Raw genomic sequence first — 19,761 nt, forward strand, 5'->3', positions numbered from 1 at the left:
AATACTCTTCATCTGTATGTGTTTGATTCCTCTGTTACCAAACTGGAGAGAATGTGGAAACCGAGGTAAAGCAGACACGGGCGTTCCGCGCCCTGCACGCAGTGGGGCCTCCGTCCTCCTCCTGCAGTCCCTGTCTGCCTCTGGATTTGACATCATGCCTTATGAATGACTTCACATTAAGAACCTGGTACTTGACTAACTGCTGACATAGCTGTGAGCCGCTGTCTGAGAGGGAAACAGAGCGTGCATTTTTAGTCATTCCTGTGCGGACAGAACATTATCTGAGAAAAGCAGCCAGCGAGCTTCTACTATCCTGAGATGCCATCCATGCATTCAGTCACTGCACTTTATTGTTTATCCTTTTTTTTTTTTTTTTTTTGTATTTTTCTGAAGCTGGAAACGGGGAGGCAGTCAGACAGACTCCCGCACGTGCCCGGCACGCCCACCAGGGGGTGATGCTCTGCCCATCCGGGGTGTTGCTCTGTTGCGACCAGAGCCATTCTAGTGCCTGGGGCAGAGGCCAAGGAGCCATCCCCAGAGCCCGGGCCATCTTTTGCTCCAATGGAGCCTCGGCTGTGGGAGGGGAAGAGAGAGACAGAGAGGAAGGAGAGGGGGAGGGGTGGAGAAGCAGATGGGCGCCTCTCCTGTGTGCCCTGGCCGGGAATCGAACCCGGGACTTCTGCACGCCAGGCTGACGCTCTACCACTGAGCCAACCGGCCAGGGCCTATCCAAATATATTTTTTAGCAACTACATCTGGGAGTCCATAGGTAAGCTAACATGTCTATACCAATTTCATAGTGTTCTAAACCTACCCCTTTAATTTCCGATTTCAATACTGACCCACATTTCTTACGACTGAAAGAGTACACAGAACATTCCAGTCTCTGTGGCTAACTCTAAAAGAGGAATTCCAAAAACATTTTGCACAGTGATATTTCGGGAATACTGGGAAAGCCTCCCATGGTGACAGCTTTAAAGAACATACACTCAAATCACATGTACTTCTTATTACATGGCATACAATACATTAACCTAGTATGTTAATGAGTAACTCTAGAAAGAAAAAGGCCCAGCCCGGCATCTGCTTAGTTTGTGTCACCATCAAAAATCCCAAAGATAGGTACATAAAAAACCAGTGACCCCTATTGTTGCTAACCTACCTGACCAGCACAGTTGACAAAATACTGGCATTCGATCCTGTCCTTTATCTGTCTCCACGCCAATAACTTGATTTTTTTCTTTTTAATTTTATTTATTGATTTTATGAAGAGAGAAACAGAACATTGATCTGTTACTGTATGTGCCCTGACCGGGAATCAAACCGGAACCTCTGCGCTTCACAGTGACGCTAACCAACAGAGCTTTCGGCCAGGTGTAACTTGACCTTTTTTGACCATCCCATGAAGAACGCTTGTCCAGTCACAGATCTGAACACCTGTTCCAAGGTAAAGACAGGGTTGGAGCATCGATCCTCTGCTTTCCCAGAATTAAGGTATTTGCTACAGACCGCCAATCATAAATGGTGAAGCCTGGCCTGTGGCGGCGCAGTAGATAAAGTATTGACTTGGAATGCTGAGGTCGCCAGTTCAAAACCTTGGGCTTGCCCGGTAAAGGCACATATGAGGCTTGATATTTCCTGCTCCTTCCCAATTCTCTCTCTCTCTCAAATTTATAAAGTCTTTAAAAAAATTTTTTTCTTTAAAGAAAAACATTTTAAAAAATACTGAAAAACAGGCCCTGGCTGGGTTGTTTAGTGGGTAGAGCGTGATCTTGGTGTGCCTAGGTCACAAGTTCTATCCCCGGTCAGGGAACATACAAGAAGTAACCAATAAGTGCACAATTAAATGGAACAACTAGGTAGAACAATGACTTAATTCATTCTCCCTCTCTCATCTCCTTCTGCCTCTCTGTTTCAAATCAATGGTAAAATTTAAAAAAAAACTGAAAAGGCTGGGTCAGTGCTTTAACTGAACAAAAAAACTGCTAGGACCCATATCTGGAGACTACAAATGAGACCTTCCCAAGGTTAAAAATGGCAGGCAAATTTAATAACTGCCTTTAGTGCACAATTAAACTCCAGGAATCACAGAAGGGGCAAGAGAGAAAAAGTTCAAATATGACATCTGCAGTCTAATCTAACCACATCGTGAATCAGTTCATTCAAAGTCACAACCCCATGGACACTGCTGTGACTTCCCCTCAGTCATTTCAAACCCAGGGTGAGATCCCTGCTGGGGATAAATGCCACGGTGTACTCTACCTTGAAGCTTCCAGGCTCAGTGGGGGAAAGGAGCCCCGTAAGTCTGATGTGGACTAAATCAGTACCAGAAGCAGTGCGTGCCCCCGAGGAAAAATATCAACAGATAGTACATTAAAACAAAGACCCAGCCTGACCAGGCGGTGGCGCAGTGGATAGAGCGTCAGACTGGGATGCGAAAGAGCCAGGTTCCAGGCCCCGAGGTCGCCAGCTTGAGTGCGGGATCATCTGGTTTGAGCAAAGCTCACCAGCTTCGACCCAAGGTCACTGGCTCAAGCAAGGAGTTACTCGGTCTGCTGAAGGCCCACGGTCAAGGCACATATAAGAAAGCAATCAATGAACAACTCAGGTGTTGCAATACGCAACGAAAAACTAATGATGCTTCTCATCTTTCTGTTCCTGTCTATCTGTCCCTGTCTCTCTCTCTGTAAAAAAAAACACACACACAAAAAAAACGAAGACCCAGTGTACAAGGAGTGGCTGGGGTGCAGCTGGCTAATGTGAGACGCTCTCCTAGACAACCGCTTCCTTCCTGACCCCAAACCGGCTTACCTTGTTGGGAGGCAGCGCTTGCCAGGGCAAGAGCCACGTCGGCAGAGGACACCACCGCATCCTCGGGCACGTGCATGGCCCCCACCAGGTCGTGCACGTTGAGGAGAGGGTGGAGTTCCGTCACTTTCTTGAGGGAGATGATCTCAGAAGGGATGCCTATAACACTGCCACAGAACACAAGGGGACAATGACATTCACTGGCCCTCTGGCAGAGGTCAGTGTGACAGGAAAGCCGGGATTGGCTTCCAGCCTCATACGTACTTCAGTCTTGAGTTGATGCGCTTCAGGGAGACCAGCCGGTCCTGCGTCTGGGCCAGAAAGATGGAGCCTGTCCTCATGTAACCTGCGAGAAAAGTCAGCCCGGACTGAGACAGACCAGGACAAATGTACCACGTCAAAGACGCAAGCCCACGAGATTATAAGAGAGGAGACCTGTGATGAGTCCCGGGACTGCCACCATCCAAACAATCTCAGCTCAGAGTTTTGTGAGGATCAAATGAAATTTTAATGCACATAAAATCAATCTCAAAAATAAAAGATGCCATTACTAAAAACCGTTTGGGGGAAGAATAGAACCCAGATTCCACCATATTCTTCACTCTTTTTAAAAGGTTTTTCTCCCGTAGTTTTGGTGGGACTGTAACCCTTGGTGAAGGGAACTCAGGACATCAGCCCCCAGGGGGTTGGGCCCCACCGCCTTCCCCAGTACAGCCAGTGGGCATGAGACCTAAGCTCAGCCAGTCAGACCCCTGGAATATTGGGCTTGCCAGTAGTTGAAGCACAGGAGGTCACTGGTCTCGTGTGCGAGCATCCATGCCCATGGCTCTGTTCCAGCTGAGGCACTGCCTGCTGTGGGACCCACATTCCGGGGCCAGGCTGCCGCCGGCTGCACCCTCCTGCCAAATCAACAGGCACCCAACAACCTTCCAACAAACGCTCTTTGCCCAAAGTGGTCATTTTCTGCCGGTTGTAATCAACCTACCTGACACAATGATTACTATACTAGGGTCAAAGACAATCCTCCTACAATGTGAAGACTATTACTTCTTATGAAGAAAGACTTGAATCAGTTACCTTTCTAAAGGAAGTACAGTGAGTAATTTATTTTCTTAATTTATTGAAATCCTCAGATAAATACACCCTTCACTGACAATCAGGTTACACTGCAGGAAAGCATGATCTATATAAAATGGAAATGTTAGGCCCTGACTGGCTGGCTCGGTGGTATAGCATCAGCCCGGCGTGTGGAAATCCCAAGTTTGATTCCTGGCCAAGGCACAGGAGAAGCGCCCATCTGCTTCTCCACCCCTCCCCCTCTCCTTCCTCTCTGTCTCTCTCTTCTCCTCCTGTAGCCAAGGCTCCATTGGAGTAAAGTTGGCCCAGGTGCTGAGGATGGCTCCATGGCCTCCGCCTCAGGTGCTACAATGAATCCGGCTGCAACAGAGCAACATCCCAGATGTGCAGAGCCATCACCCCCTGTTGGGCATGCTGGATGGACCCCGGTCGGGCACATGTGGGAGTCTGTCTGCCTGCCTCCCCACTTCTCACTTCAGAAAAAAAAAATTGAAATGTTATAAATGCTTACTTTCTTTTCAAAATTTCAGATAATTCAAACCTGTCTTCCTTAATGAAATGCTGTCACCTGTCACATGGTTTCTAAATGGGCTGTGCAGGTGAACCATGCACTGTGCTCATTCTGATCATGTGGCAGAGCCACTTTAGGTGGCAAAAGAAAAACCTACCAACCTTTGTCAGGGTCAGCCTTGACTTATCCACGATCTAAACTATACAAAGTCTCCTACAGAGCAACCGTGACAGATGTGAGTGTCCAGAAATGTCACCACTGGGCCTCGCTCCTTCATGATAATCAGTGCGCTCACCAAACGGTGTCATCGGCCATGGGAGAGGCTCGACTCTGGGCTTCTGGCTAATCCGTCACCTTACAACAAACAGAGCCATTCTTTCTACCTTCGACCATGTGGGACCACAGCGTAGATGAGTCTGCCTCCTAGAACAGTCCAGCGTATTCCAGTGCAGGGTAGCTTACAACTCCCTGTGGCCTTTCCCCTAACTGCACAGGTAAGAAGAATTTGGTCATGCTTTAAAATAAAAAATATCCTTAATAGCAATTGGTGGAGTCCACTGGGTCAAACTATGATTCAACTACCAAGCACCTAAACTTAAGCTCCGCCTCACTCCCTCCCCCCCATGTAGGAACCAGTCCTGCCACTGACTATGCTTCAGTGAGTGAAATACAGAGGAAATGGCCCAGGAAAACTTTCATAAGAATGATAGCATCTGAGCCCTGCCTGGATAGCTCGGTTGGTTAGAGCATTGTCCAGAAGCACACAGTTTGCCAGTTCAATTCCCACTTAGGGCACATACAGAAACAGCTCAATGTGACTCTCTCTCTCACTCACTCCCTCTCTTCCTATCTCACTGAAATCAATGTTAAAAAATAAAATTATAGCATATGAAAAGGATTTGGAATACTGATTGAATCCCCTCATTTTAAATATAGGAAACTGACCCTGGCTGGTGGCTCAGTGGATAAAGTGGTGGCCCAGCATGCAGACGTCCTGGGTTCAATTCCCAGTCAGTACTCACAGGAGAAGCGACAATCTGCCTCACTCCACACCATCTCTTCTCTTTCTCTTTCTCTTCCCCTCCTATAGCCAGTGGCTTGATTGGTTTGAGCATGGCCCCTGGTGCTGAGGATAGCTCCATTGGAGTGCATCAGTCTCAGGCACTAAAAATAGCTTTGTACTCAAGCATCAGCCATAGTTGGGGTTTCCAGGTGGATCCCAGTCGGGGTGCATGCTGGAGTCTGTCACACTATCTCCCCCCCCCCCCCATCATCTTAGAAACAAGCAAACAAAAATACAAAACCTAAGGCAGCTCAAAAATGAAAAAAAAAAAAGTGAAATAACCTGTCCAGGTAATACACTGACTAGTGGCAGAGCCTGGACGACCACTCTGGTCTGAATTAGCAATCACCTGGCCAGCTCATATGGGATCAGACATGGCACTGAGTGAAAAGTGGGGGATGGACAGGCAGACAAGAAAACTGCAGAGCACTACTTACCTGTTTGGATCCCTGTCTCCTGCTCCAACTGATGGTACAGTCTGTTTGAATAGTCTGCCATCTTCTGCTCGATGCTCAAATGCCTGGCGGTGCTTACAATGCCAGCACAGAACCTCGTGGAGCCAGCAGCCAGCCTGCAGGATGGAGCCGAAGGCTATTAGGTGGACCCACACATCAGTGAATGCAGCAAGTTCAAGTTCCACACTATAGCACTGTTTTGTCATATTGAAAGGTGGAAACAACCTACATGGCCACTAACATGACACTGATTTCAAATTGTGGAGTTCACCCTTGCAATAGGATACTACACGGCCATAAAGAAAGGAATGGGAAGCAGTGTGTGTCACTCTGTGTGTGTGTGTGGGGGGGGACAGCAATAGACAAAATGTCCCAAGGGAGTAACTAGCAGCATTATTAATACCATGGTCAGGAAAGAAGGTGACATTTGAAAAGACGTGATGGATGAAATGGAACCAGCTATGAGTGTTCCAGACAGAGGAAGGAGTGTGTCAAAGGCCCTGACGTGACACTGACCATGGTGAGCCCGAGCACAGAAAGGAGGCCAGCATGTCCCAGCATGAGGAGCGAGGGGGAGACGGTCTGAGAGAAAGCTGGAAGGCGGGCAGACGCTGTTACGCACTGCCCTGCATAGGGGCATTGTATTCTAGGTGCTAAGGAAAATACTAAAGGAGAAAAAGAAATGTTCGGATACGTCTTCCAAGATCACTCTGGCTCCATGTGGAGCCTGCATTGTGAGAAGAGAGGAAAAGCTGAGGTGGGTTAGGAAGCTATGACAGGAGTCCGGGGGGGACATCATGGTGGCTTAGCCAAGGATGATAGCAGTGGAGTCAGAGACATGACTGGCTTGTCTTGGAGGTAAAGGTGCTAGAACTCAGTTGCCAACAAACTGCATGTTAAAATGTGATGAAGGGAGAACTAAGGATGAAGTGTCTTTTCTGAGTTAAGCAACTGGGGCCACTTTAGCATGAAGGAGAGGGAAGGAACAGGGAACAAGGCTGTGAGGCTGTGGGGGATCGAGTGAGTGTGTGAGTGTGTATGTGTGAGTGAGTGTGTGTGTGAGTGTTCAACTTTTAGATGTTAAGTAAAATATACCCATCCCGCATCCACACAGACACGCTAAGCAGCGGTGGATACACGTCGAAAACCGGGAAGGGGTTTGGGATCAGTAACATATCAGTACAATATTTAAAGCCTAACACTTGGAGGAACAAGAACTCCGAGGCTCCGCATGTTTACAGATTGGGAGGAGAAAAGACTAGACACAGGACTGACTGCTGGGGCAGAACAGAGTGTTCACATAAAGACAGCAGTTACTGATACTGGTAGAGGGGCAAAGACACAGAATGGGCAGGTCCCCCATCCATGGTGTGTTGATCGAGAATCAGGAGGGAAACCCGACCGGTTTGCTCAGTGGTAGAGCGTCAGCCCGGTGTGTGGATGTCCCAGGTTCGATTCCCAGTCAGGGCACACAAGAGAATACCCATCTGCTTCTCCAGCCCCTCCTCACATCTCCTTTCCCCTCTCTCACTCTCTTCCCTTCTTGCAGCCATGGCTCAACTGGAGCAAGTTGGCCTCAGGTGCTGAGGATGGCTCTACAGACTCCAACTCAAGCACTAAGAAGAGCTCAGTTGCTGAACAACAGAGTAAAATCCCATATGGGCAGAGCATTGACCCCTAGTGGACTTGCCGGGTGGATTCAGGTCGCATGTGAGAGTCTTGTCTGTCTGCCTCTTGTCCTCCCACTAAAAAAATAAAAGAGGCTCTGGCCAGTTGGCTTAGTAGAGCTTTGGCCTAGTGTATGGAAGTCCCGGGTTCACTTTCCGACCAGGGCACACAGGAAAAGCGCCCATTTGCTTCTCTACCTTTCCCCCCCTCCTTTCTCTCTCTCTCTCCCCCTCCTGCAGCCAAGGCTCCATTGGAGCAAAGTTGGCCTGGGCGCTGAGGATGGATCCATGGCCTCCGCCTCAGGTGCTAGAATGGCTCCGGTTGCAATGGAGCAATGCCCCAGATGGTTAGAGTGTCTCACTTCAGAAAAAAGAAAAGAAAGAAAAAGGAAAAAGAGAGTCAGGAGATATTTCTCAGTTGCAAAGATCCTCCATGAGGAGTAGAGCCAGGCCCCCCACCTCAGGGCACCATTGCTGGGAAGACGAGACCCCACAACACCTGGCTGTGTTAACCAGTGGGGACTGGGGCTGAGCTAGAGGGCTGCTGGAGTCCCAGGGGTTCCTCTTGAGGGGCCATACATGTACTGGCTTCTCACAGACCCACTAGATTTGGGCTCCACGACAGGGGTAGCAGCTCACAAAGCACCAGAGACATGAGGAGGAGCTAAACAGACTAGCTTCAGGGCAAGTTCTGGTGGGCAGAGGTCAGGGTCAGGGCAATTTTCTCTGAGGACAGAGTGTGGCAGTTGCCATGCGTTCCCTTGTTGTACTCTCCTCCCACCCAGTGCAGGAAGGGGCCAAATCCGAGCTCTCCATTAACACTGCTAACACCATTCCCTGACCTGGTGAGATCCTCAGACCCGGCCCCACTCAACTCGAGCACCCAGCTGGAGCTGCGCCTAGCCGGAGCTCTTCCAGCAGCTTTTCCATAGGCGCAGACAGCCTTGCCTCCCAGAGTGGACATTTCTAAAATGTCTCAAAGATCCACAAACCCCAAACAAGCATCAGCTTGCCTCAGCGAGCCCTGTACTTCTTACTAAGCGACTCCAGCCCTGGCACAGGTGGTAACTGGTATCAACTTGCATGTACTTCCCACCAGGTGGCCCCAAGCCTGCCATAAGCTGCAGTCAGTGCTGGCCTGGAATGAAGCTTTGACTAAGCAGCCATAAGCCCAGCACAGTGATGGCCAGCCTCAACACACATCATGCTGCCCATCAAAGAATGTCAAGCTCAGTGCTAGTGACAACTGGCCTCAGTTCACAGCACAGCCTCTCCTAAGTACCTCAAAGCACATGTGGTGACCACCCCACAAAACACTTTGTAGCTCCCACCAGGTGGCCCCATGCTAGACACAAACCGTGCTGACCTTGACTAGCACCAGAGCTCCTTCTGAGGGGCTAAAGAAACACCACATCCAGGCCCTGGCCGGTTGGCTCAGTGGTAGAGCATCGGCCTGGCGTGCAGGAGTCCCGGGTTCGATTCCCGGCCAAGGCACACAGGAGAAGTGCCCATTTGCTTCTCCACCCCTCCCCCTCTCCTTCCTCCCTCTCTCTTCCCCTCCCGCAGTGAGGCTCCATTGGAGCAAAGATGGCCCGGGCGCTGGGGATGGCTCTGTGGCCTCTGCCTCAGGTGCTAGAATGGCTCTGGATGCAACAGAGCGATGCCCCAGAGGGGCAAAGCATCACCCCCTGGTGGGCATGCCGGGTGGATCCCAGTCAGGCGCATGCGGGAGTCTGACTGCCTCCCCGTTTCCAGCTTTGGAAAAATGAAAAAAAAAGAAAAAAAAATTAGAAACACCACATCCAGTAGCCAGCTTCAAACCACTGCAGAGCACCACCTAACCAGCTCCACAATGAGACACTCCAAGGGCAGATTTGGTTGGCACCAAAGTCCTGCTAAAGCGACTCATACTCCATGGGGTCAGTCCCCACACAACAGCTTGCCCACTGTAGTCACGACCAGCCCTCACAGCTAGTTAGCCTGGGGGTCAATCCTCCCATTGACATGCCAATAGCAATCAGGGCTCAACTACAACCTCAATGCACAAACAACCCACACAAGGGACACCTCTAAAGCACCCAGCTCGGGTGACTGAGGGAGTCTTCGCCACTGGGCCTCACAAGACACCTACTACAGAAGGCCACTCTACCAAGACCGGGAGGCATAAGAGATCTACCTATAACACAGAAACAAAGAGCGGTAGCCAGAAGGAGGAGGCAAAGAAACATGCCTCAAATGAAAGAACAGGACAAAACTACGGAAAGAGGACTAAACAAAATGCAGAAAAGCAATCTACTGGATACAGAGTTGAAAACACTGGTTAAAAGAATGCTCAATGACCATAGGGGAAGAAGAGATGAACTCAGTGCGAACTTCCAACAGAAAGAGAACATAAAAAAACTAATGAGAAATGAGGAATGCAATAACTGAAATGAAGAATGCATTAGAGGGAATCAACAGCACATCAGATGAAGCAAAGGAACAAATCAGCTATCCAGATGACAAAGAGGCAGAAAACACACAATCAAAACAGCAAAAAGGAAAAAACGTTTTAAATGAGAATAGTTTAAATGGGACAACATCCAGTGTACTGACAGTCACATCATAGGGGTACCAGAAGGAGAAGCAATAGAGCAAAGAATTTAAAACTTATTTGAAGAAATAACAGCTGAACTACCCTAATCTAGTAAAGGAAACACATACAAGTCCAGGAAGTGCAGAGTCTCCAACAAGATGAACCCAAAGAGGCCCAAACCAAGACACATCATAATTACATTACCAAAAGTTAAAGACAAAGAAAAACTATTAAAATATCAACAGAAAAGCAGTCAGTCACATACCAGGCAGCTCCCATAACTATCAGCTGATTTCTCAACAGAAACTCCGCAGGCCAGAAGGGACTGGCACAAAATATTCAGTGATGAAAAGCAAAGACCTATAACCAAGATTACTCTATGCCACAAGACTATCATTTAGCCTGACCAAGTGGTGGCACAGTGGATAGAGCATCAGACTGGGATGCGCAGGACCCAGGTTCGAGATCTCGAGGTCACCAGTGTGAGCGCGGGCTGATCTGGTTTGAGCAAAGCTCACCAGCTTGGACCCAAGGTCGCTGGCTCAAGCAAGGGGTCACTTGGTCTGCTGAAGGCCCACAGTCAAGGCACATATGAGAAAGCAATCAATGAACAACTAAGGTGTCGCAATGAAAAACTGATGATTGATGCTTCTCATATCTCTCCATTCCTGTCTGTCTGTCCCTATATATCCCTCTCTCTCTCTCTCTCTGTAAAAAAAAAAAAAAAGACTATCATTTAGACTCAAAGGAGAAAGTTTCCTAGACAAGATAAAGCTAAAGGCGTTCATCACCACTTCACCAGCATTAGAAGATGTTAAAGGGACTTCTTTAAGTAGAAAACATCAAAATTATGAGTAAGAAAATATAGGAAAGGAAAAAATTCTCACTAGCAATGGCAAATTTAGTAAAAGCAGTCCATCAACTAACTATAAAACTAGTATAAAGGTTAAAAGACTAAAGTAGAAAGATCATGTGTAATTACAACAATAAATCAAGGGACATATCAATACATACACACAGAAGTCAAAAGTAGTGACAAAAACGGGGAGCGGATACATAAAAATTGTAGTGATTCAGAATGTGTTCAAACTTAAGTAATCATCAACTTAAAACAGACCGTGATACACACAGCTGGGTACACAGGAAGCACAAGGCAGCCACAAAGCAAGAAAGCTACAAGATACATATGAGAAATAAGAGAAAAGGATCCAAACACAACACTAGAAAGTCACCAACGTACAAGAGGATACAGCAAGAGAATAAAAAAGGAACAGAGAAGGATTACAAAACAATCACAAAACAGTTAATAAATGACAATAACTACATACCATTTTCCCCCCATGTATAAAATGCACATTTTTCTAAAAAATTTGGGGTCTAAAACCTGGGTGAGTCTTATACAGAGGTTGTAGATTTTTTTTACTTGCATTTCCCACTTTTTCACGCTTGTTTTTACGCTCATTGTTGAAGACAGTGATTCGTCATCAGACACAGATGAGGACAAGCTAATAGATGGGAGTTTTGACAGTGATGAGGAGTTGTATGAATTTTATGATGACTAAAACCTGAATTCAATAACTTTAATACATTTTTTTTCAAATTTCGGGTCCCAGAATTAAGGTGCATCTTACACATGGCAGCGTCTTATACATGGGGAAATATGGTACCTATCAGTAATTCTTTAAATGTTAATGGACTAAATGCGCCACTCAAAAGACATAGGGTGCCTGGATAGATTAAAAAAAAAAGACCCATACATATGCTGCTTACAAGAGACCCAGTTCAGAAGAAATACACATGCTGAAAGTAAAGAGATAGAAAACGGTATTTCATGCAAATGAAAAAATTTTAAAAGGGTAGCAATCCTATAACAGATAAACAGACCTAAAAACAAGGGCTATAACAAGAAACACAGGTCAAGGTCATTTTATAATAATAAAGGGATTAATCCAATAAGAAGATATAAACATCTATGCACCCAACACAGAAACACCTAAAAAAATTTTTTTAGTGAGGGGGTGAGGTGGGGGGTGGAGGGGAAGAGCAGGAGAGATGGAGGGTGGAAGACGAGAAGCATCAACTCATACTTGAGTCACTTTAGTTGTTCACTGACTGCTTTTCTTATGTACCTTAAGCAGGAGAGTGGGGGATTCGCACGAAGCCAGTGATCCCTTGTTCAAGCCCACGACCATCGGATCATTTTGATGATCCCGTGCTCAAGTTGGCAACCTCAAGGTTTCGAACCTGGGACCTCAGTGTTCCAGACTGACGCTCTATCCACTGTGTCACCAGTTTGATGGACAGAAAGGGACAGAGTGACAGTACTACAGTCATAATAGGAGATTTTAACATCCCATTGACAACGATGGGTAGATCATTCAGACAGAAAATCGACAAGGACACAGTGGCCATAAATGACACATTAGACTAAGGTGGACTTAATTCAAAGGCAGCAGAATACACATTATTTCAAGTGCACATGGAACATTTCCCAGGATAGACTACATGTTAGGACACAAAAGACGTCTCAATAAATTTAAGAAGACTGAAATCAGATCAAGCATCTTCTCTGATCACAATGGTATAAATCTGGAAATCAATGACAAGAAGAAAACTGAAAAACACTAAAATGTGGAGGTTAAATAACATGCCACTAAACAATGAATGAGTTAACAAAATCAAGGGAAAAAAATCAATAGATACCTTCAGACAATTGAAAATGACTCAAAATCTGTGGGACAAAGTAAAAGCACTTCTAAGAGTGAAATACATAGCAACAACACATGCCCACCTCAAGAAACAAGAAAAATTTAAAATAAACAACCTAAATGTAAAAGAGAGAGAGAGAGAGAGGAAATATCTAAATGTACACTTAAAGTAACTAGAAAAAAAGCCCAAAGTGAGTAGAAGAAAGGAAATAATAAAGACCACAGTAGAGCCTGACCAGGCGGTGGCAGTGGACAGAGCATCAGACTGGGACATGGAAGACCCAGATTTGAAACCCCCAGGGCGCTGGCTTGAGTGTGGGATCATGGACATGACCCCATGGTTGCTGGCTTGAGCCCAAAGGTTGCTGGCTTGTGCAAGGGGTCACTCGCTCTGCTGTACACGCTCCCCCCCCCCCCCCCCGTCAAGACACATGAGAAAGCAATCAATAAACAACTAAGGTGCTGCAATGAAGAACTGATGCTTCCCATCTCTCTCCCTTCTTGTCTGTCCCTATCTGTCCCTCCCTGACTCTGTCACAAAAAAGAAAAAAAGAAAATTAAAGGCCAATATTCCTGATAAACATAGACACAAAAAGCCCCAACAAAATATTAACAAACTGCCTGACCAGACGGTGGCACAGTGGATAGAGCGCTGGACTGGGATGTGGAGGACCCAGGTTCGAGACCCAGAGGTTGCCAACTTGAGTGCGGGCTCATCTGGCTTGAGCATAAAAAGAAAAAGCTCACCAGCTTGGACCCAAGGTCGCTGGCTCGAGCAAGGGGTTACTTGGTCTGCTGAAGGCCTGCGGTCAAGGCACATATGAGAAAGCAATCAATGAACAATTAAGGTGTCGCAACAAAAAACTGATGATTAATGCTTCTCATCTCCCTCCGTTCCTGTCTGTCTGTCCCTATCTGTCCCTCTCTCTGACTCTCTGTCCCTGTAAAAAAAAAAAAAAAATTAACAAACCAAATTCAGCAACACATTAAAATGATTATACACTATGACAACATCACTAATCATCAGAGAAACAAAAATTAAAACCACAATGAGATTGTCACCTCACACCTGTCAGAATGGCCATCATCAATAAATTAACAAACAGCCCTGGCCGGATAGCTCAATTGGTTGGGCATCATTTCAGAGCATGAAGTTGCCAGTTCGACCCCAGGTCAAGGCACATACAGGAGCAGCTCGATGTTCTGTTCCTGTCTCTCTCTCTCCCTGCCTCTCTCTCCCAATAAACAAACAGATAAATACACTGATCTACAAACAACAAGTGTTGACAACGATGTGGAGAAAAGGGAACCTCTGTGCACTGCTGGTGAGACCATAAATGGTGCAGCCACTATGCAAAACAGTAGGGAGGGTCCTGAAAAAATTAAAAATGAACCTACCAAATTACCCAGCAATTCCACTGCTGAGTATTTATTCAAAGAAATCCAAAATACTAATTTTAAAAGGTATATGCACCCATTTATTGTGGCATTATTTACAACAGCCAAGATGTGCAAGCAAACGAAGGGTCCATCAACAGATGAATGGGTAAAAAAGCTGTGGTACACCTATACAATGGAATGTTACTCAGCCACAATGAAGAATGAAATCTTGTCATATGGACCTAGAGGTATTATGCTAAGTAAAATAAGTCAGACAGAAAAACAAATACCATATGATTTCACTTATATGTGAAATCTTAAAAAGCAAAATAAAACAAAAACACATTCACATATACAGAGAACAAATTGATAGTTGCCAGATGGGAGGGAGGTTGGGGGAGAGGGTTAAAAAAAAAAGGATTAAGAAACACAAATTGCCAGTAATAAAAATAGTCATAGCCCTGGCCAGATAGCTCAGCCTGGCCTGTGATGGCACAGTGAATAGAGTGTCAACCTGCCATGCTGAGGACACTGGTTCCAAGTCCTGGGCTTGCCAGGTCAAGGCATATACAATAGGCAACCAATGAACTACAGTGAAGCAACTATGAGTTGATACTTCTCATCTCGCCACTTCTCTCTGTAAAATCAATAAATAAAATCTTTGAAAAAATATATATAGTCAAAGAGAAGTTCAGTAAAGGGAATATAGTCAATAATATTGTAATAACTATGTAAGGTGTCACACAGGTACTAGACTTATTGGGTTGATCACTTCGTAAGAAATGTCTAATCACTACGTGGTACACCTGAAACTAGTAATATATGTCAAAAATTTAAAAAAAAAAATTTAAGTGCCAGACAGAAAGCAAAGGGCATGGGGTGGGGGCAATACTATAGTTGTTAGTTGAAAAAAAATAAAGCCAGTGAAGAGCAAGGGTCACTGGCTCAGCTTGAGCCCCCAGCCGCAGTCAAGGCATGTATGAGAAGCAATCAATGAACAACTAAACTGCAACTATCAGTTGATGCTTCTCATCTACCTCCTTGAAAAAAAAAATTAAAGTGGATGCAAACTGAAGGAAAGGAAGGGACCAACCAGTCTAGCCTAGTCCGTTTGGAAACAAAAGCAAAGTGAAGCTTGATAGCAAAGAAGGTAAAGCCACTGGAGAAAAAAAAACAAAATAAGATGTATAATCTCGTTTAAAATAAACTTTAAAAATAATAATAAAAAGAAAATGACTGCATAATGTTCCCTGCTAAGAATAACTTCTGCTATAAACAACGTCAATACTGGGGCTGGTTATGCTCAGATCCGTTCACACCAGCAAGAGCAAGAGGCCAGCTCTAACTCTCTCCGAGCTGTTCCTCGGGACGGTACCGCACCCTGTGCACAGGGCTGCTGGCCCCAAGGAAGACCGGGCGGGGACAGACGGATTAACAGAACATTTCCCACATCTGCCTCGGTTGAAGAGCCACCTGGGACACTTCTTAAAAAAAAAAAATTCGCGAGCTCCCTCTCCGGCGATTCTGATCCTCCTGGTCCACGGTGCTGTATTTTTCTTGTTTTCTTTTTTTTTTCTTTTTCACACGGTGCTGTATTTTTCAACAAGTGTACCAGGCCATCAGGCAAGCTGAACAAACCAGTGTAAGTCCCCGCACGGGAAAAGCGTGCCTTGGGGCCCGGCCCACCCGCATCCCCGTGTGGCCGGCGTACATGCTTAGCAAATGGACTTCAAGATTCCTGAAGCAACTCCGAGTGTCATTCGCGTCAGACCCGAGCGGACAAGCATTAAGACGCTGCCCCAGCCGAGGTTTCCCGGGTGACTTGACTGCAGGACTCTGCAGCAGTCGCACGAGTTAGTAAAGCACAGGTGGACCGCACGTCTCAGCGCGGGAAACCATTCCACCTGCAGAGGAAGACCCGGCTGGACCGGCCTCACCTGCGCTGCGGGGGTGCCAGCCCGAGGCGCGGGGCACAAGCGGGGTCACCCCGAACACCCGGAGGGGGCGGCCGAGTACGGGTCCCGGGGCCGGGACAGCCTCCGCGAGCGGAGCCGAGCCGCGGGGTATGAGGCATCAGGCGGGGCCTCTCTCGGCCGCGCCGGCCGAGACCTGGCGCCAGGACGCGTCTCCCCGGGAGAACCAGGCAGAACCGACAGGAAACGAGGGACGGCGCGGACCCCCGAGCGAGACCGAAGCGGAAAGACAGGACGCCGCGGTCGGGGCGCTAAGGCCCCTGCGGCCGGGGCCGTCAGAGCGGCGCCGCAGCTGTCTCCTTACCTCACAGACCCCACGGGCTCCGCGCTCGGCAACACCCGGCGGAGGACTGGCAGCAGCCACAACCGTCACCAGGGGTCCCGGGGCGGAAAAGTGAGGGGGGAACAGGGAATGGGAAAGGGTGGGACGGAGGGGACAAAGTGTTCCGGGGGAGCGGAGACCGCGACCTTCCGCGCTTTACGATCCCCCCCCCCCCCCCCCCCAGCAAGAGTACGCCGGCGCGTTATCTCACTCGCGCACGCGCCCTGGCGTCACCGCTGCAGCCCCGCCCCTGCACGTGGGGCTTGTTAGGGTCTCGCTCGGTCTTTCTTTGCGCCAAGGTGAAGGCGAGTTGGAGGCCTCCTTAGAACTTGATCCTGGGCACCTGTTAATTTCTGCAAGTGCAACCGGGATGTCCGAGATGGGCCGCAGCCCCTCCGGGGTGTGTGGAAGCGCGGGAGTTCTGTCTACCTTCGAGGAGCGTTTCAGGTCTAGTCCCACGTGGGTCTGCAGCCCCAAACTACCATAGTCTTAGGGCATTAAAAGGCTTCTAGGACTGACAGTCGCCTTTTTTCTGGAAGTTGTTCTGACGCTTCTGGACGAGACCCTGGCTAAACTGATTGGAAATCTTGTGGGTTGTATTGCCTCTATCTGGAAGGCGGGATTGTACTCTGCACCATTCACCATTCTAGCTTGTCTGGGCCAGAGAAAAAGGAATCACCCACCGCTCCCTTATTATCACATGACCCTGCTTTTTTTCTTTCTATAAAATCAAGAAATTCATCATTACATAAAGTATGTAAGTGTTTGCTGGCTGTCTTTCCTGCTGAATGCAAGCTCTCTTCCCACATGACAGAACCTTAATCTGAAGCAGAGCAGTGCTAAACACTTAGTACAGTGTTTGGCACACAGCCCAGTAAATGTTTCTTTAAATGGTTAGCATCTAAGAATATATACCTGTTCCTGAATGTTGCATCACACACTTCAGGTTCTCATTCTATGGATTCAGATCCATCTCACCATATAAGCCAATCTTATTTTATGGATGGCCTCTTGTGGCCAGGCACTCTGTTGGGTGATAGGATTCAGCAGTGCACAAGAAATGTGGCTTCTGCCTTTCTAGACTGGCAGTAATGTTCCAGGGACCCCTGTGTCACCATACCAGCCCACCAATCTGCATGCTTTATACACTCGTCAATTAATTCACACAAGACAGCCCAAATGAGATCCAGCTGCCTGAGAAGAGAAACTATGCCTCTTGCTAATTTGGCTTCAATGAAAGTTCAAGGCATTCTGGGTTTTTTGTCCTAGAATCTAGGACAAATATTTAATCTATAGATAAATATTTAATTTTTAGGCCCTGGCCAGTTAGCTCAGTGGTAGAGTGTCAGCCTGGTGTGTGGATGTTCCGGGTTCCATTCCTGGTCAGGGCATACAGGAAAAGTGCCCACAGCTTCTTCACCCCTCCTCCTCTTACTTCTCTTTTTCTCTTCTCCCCTCTTGCAGCCACAGCTCAATTGGACCGAGTTGGCCCTGGGTGCTGAGTATGGCTCCATGACCTTCACCTGAGGTGCTAAAAAATGGCTCTGGGCCCTGGCTGGTTGGCTCAGTGGTAGAGCGTCGGCCTGGTGTGCAGGAGTCCCGGGTTCGATTCCCAGCCAGGGCACACAGGAGAAGCACCCATCTGCTTCTCCACCCCTCCCCCTCTCCTTCCTCTCTGTCTCTTTCTTTCTCTCCCACAACCAAGGCTCCACTGGAGCAAAGTTTGCCCGGGCGCTGAGGATGGCTCTGTGGCCTCTGCCTCAGGCGCTAGAATGGCTCTGATTGCTGCAGAGGGACGCCCTAAGATGGGCAGATCATCACCCCCTGCTGGGCATGCTGGGTGGATCCCGGTCGGGCACATGCGGGAGTCTGTCTGACTGCCTTCCTGTTTCCAGCTTCGGAAAAATACAAAAAAAAAAAAAAAAAAGGCTCTGGTTGCAAGGGAGCAAGGGACCCAGATAGCAGAGCATTGCTCCCAAGTGGGCTTGCCAGGTGGATGGGTTGACCCCAGTGGGGGCACTTGCAGGGGAGTCTATCTCTGTCTCCCCTCCTCTCACTAAATTTAAAAAAAAATGTTTTTTTTAATAGGCTGCCTGGCCAGTGGCTGTGCGATGGATAGAGCACCAACCTGGAACACTGAGGTCACTGATTTAAGACCCTGGGCTTGCCTGGTCAAGGCACATACTCAAGCAACCAATGAACAGCTGGAACCGGGGTCGGGAACCTATGGCTTGCGAGCCAGATGTGGCTCTTTTGATGGCTGCATCTGGCTTGCAGACAAATCTTTAATAAAATAAATAAATAAATATATAATGGCCTGACCAGGCGGTGGCCCAGTGGATACAGTGTAGGACTGGGATGCGGAGGACCCAGGTTTGAGACCCTGAGGTCGCCAGCTTGAGTGCGGGCTCATCTGGTTTGAGCAAAGCTGACCAGCTTGGACCCAAGGTCGCTGGCTTGAGCAAGGGGTTACTCAGTCTGCTGAAGGCCCGCGGTCAAGGCACATATGAGAAAGCAATCAATGAACAACTAAGGTGTCACAACGAAAAACTGATGATTGATGCTTATCTCTCTATATTCCTGTCTGTCCCTATCTATCCCTCTCTCTGACTCTATCTCTGTAAAAAAAAATAATAATGTTAAAAATATAAAACATTCTCATGTATTACAATCCATTCATTTCCTACCGCTCATGTTCATGGTTGTGAGTAGCTGGAGCCAATCACAGCTGTCCTCCGGGACAACACCAAATTTTTATTGGATAATACATAACGGCCCTGGCCGGTTGGCTCAGCGGTAGAGCGTCGGCCTAGCGTGCGGAGGACCCGGGTTCGATTCCCAGCCAGGGCACACAGGAGAAGCGCCCATTTGCTTCTCCACCCCTCCGCCGCACTTTCCTCTCTGTCTCTCTCTTCCCCTCCCGCAGCCAAGGCTCCATTGGAGCAAAGATGGCCCGGGCGCTGGGGATGGCTCTGTGGCCTCTGCCCCAGGCGCTAGAGTGGCTCTGGTCGCAATATGGCGACGCCCAGGATGGGCAGAGCATCGCCCCCTGGTGGGCAGAGCGTCGCCCCATGGTGGGCGTGCCGGGTGGATCCCGGTCGGGCGCATGCGGGAGTCTGTCTGACTGTCTCTCCCCGTTTCCAGCTTCAGAAAAATGAAAAAAAAAAAAAAAAAATACATAACGTGCACAGATTGTGTGAGGTCAGGAAGTAAACTTCCCTC

At 47.8% G+C, this 19,761-nt stretch overlaps 1 protein-coding gene across 1 annotated transcript; it reads right to left on the bottom strand.

The window, feature by feature from the left end:
- Window positions 1–34: 34 nt before the first annotated feature.
- On the bottom strand, window positions 35–16,691 carry LOC136381449 (pyruvate dehydrogenase phosphatase regulatory subunit, mitochondrial-like). The gene is made up of 5 exons (XM_066350186.1): window positions 16,522–16,691; window positions 5,897–6,030; window positions 3,073–3,154; window positions 2,812–2,975; window positions 35–225 (listed from the first exon to the last, which is right to left on the bottom strand). The coding sequence occupies exons 2-5, from the start codon at window positions 5,955–5,957 to the stop codon at window positions 35–37; spliced, it is 498 nt and encodes a 165-aa protein (XP_066206283.1). The 5' UTR covers window positions 5,958–6,030; window positions 16,522–16,691.
- Window positions 16,692–19,761: the final 3,070 nt, after the last annotated feature.

The sequence above is a fragment of the Saccopteryx leptura genome, chromosome 9 (assembly GCF_036850995.1).
Source record: "Saccopteryx leptura isolate mSacLep1 chromosome 9, mSacLep1_pri_phased_curated, whole genome shotgun sequence".
In the NCBI taxonomy this organism is placed as follows: domain Eukaryota; kingdom Metazoa; phylum Chordata; class Mammalia; order Chiroptera; family Emballonuridae; genus Saccopteryx; species Saccopteryx leptura.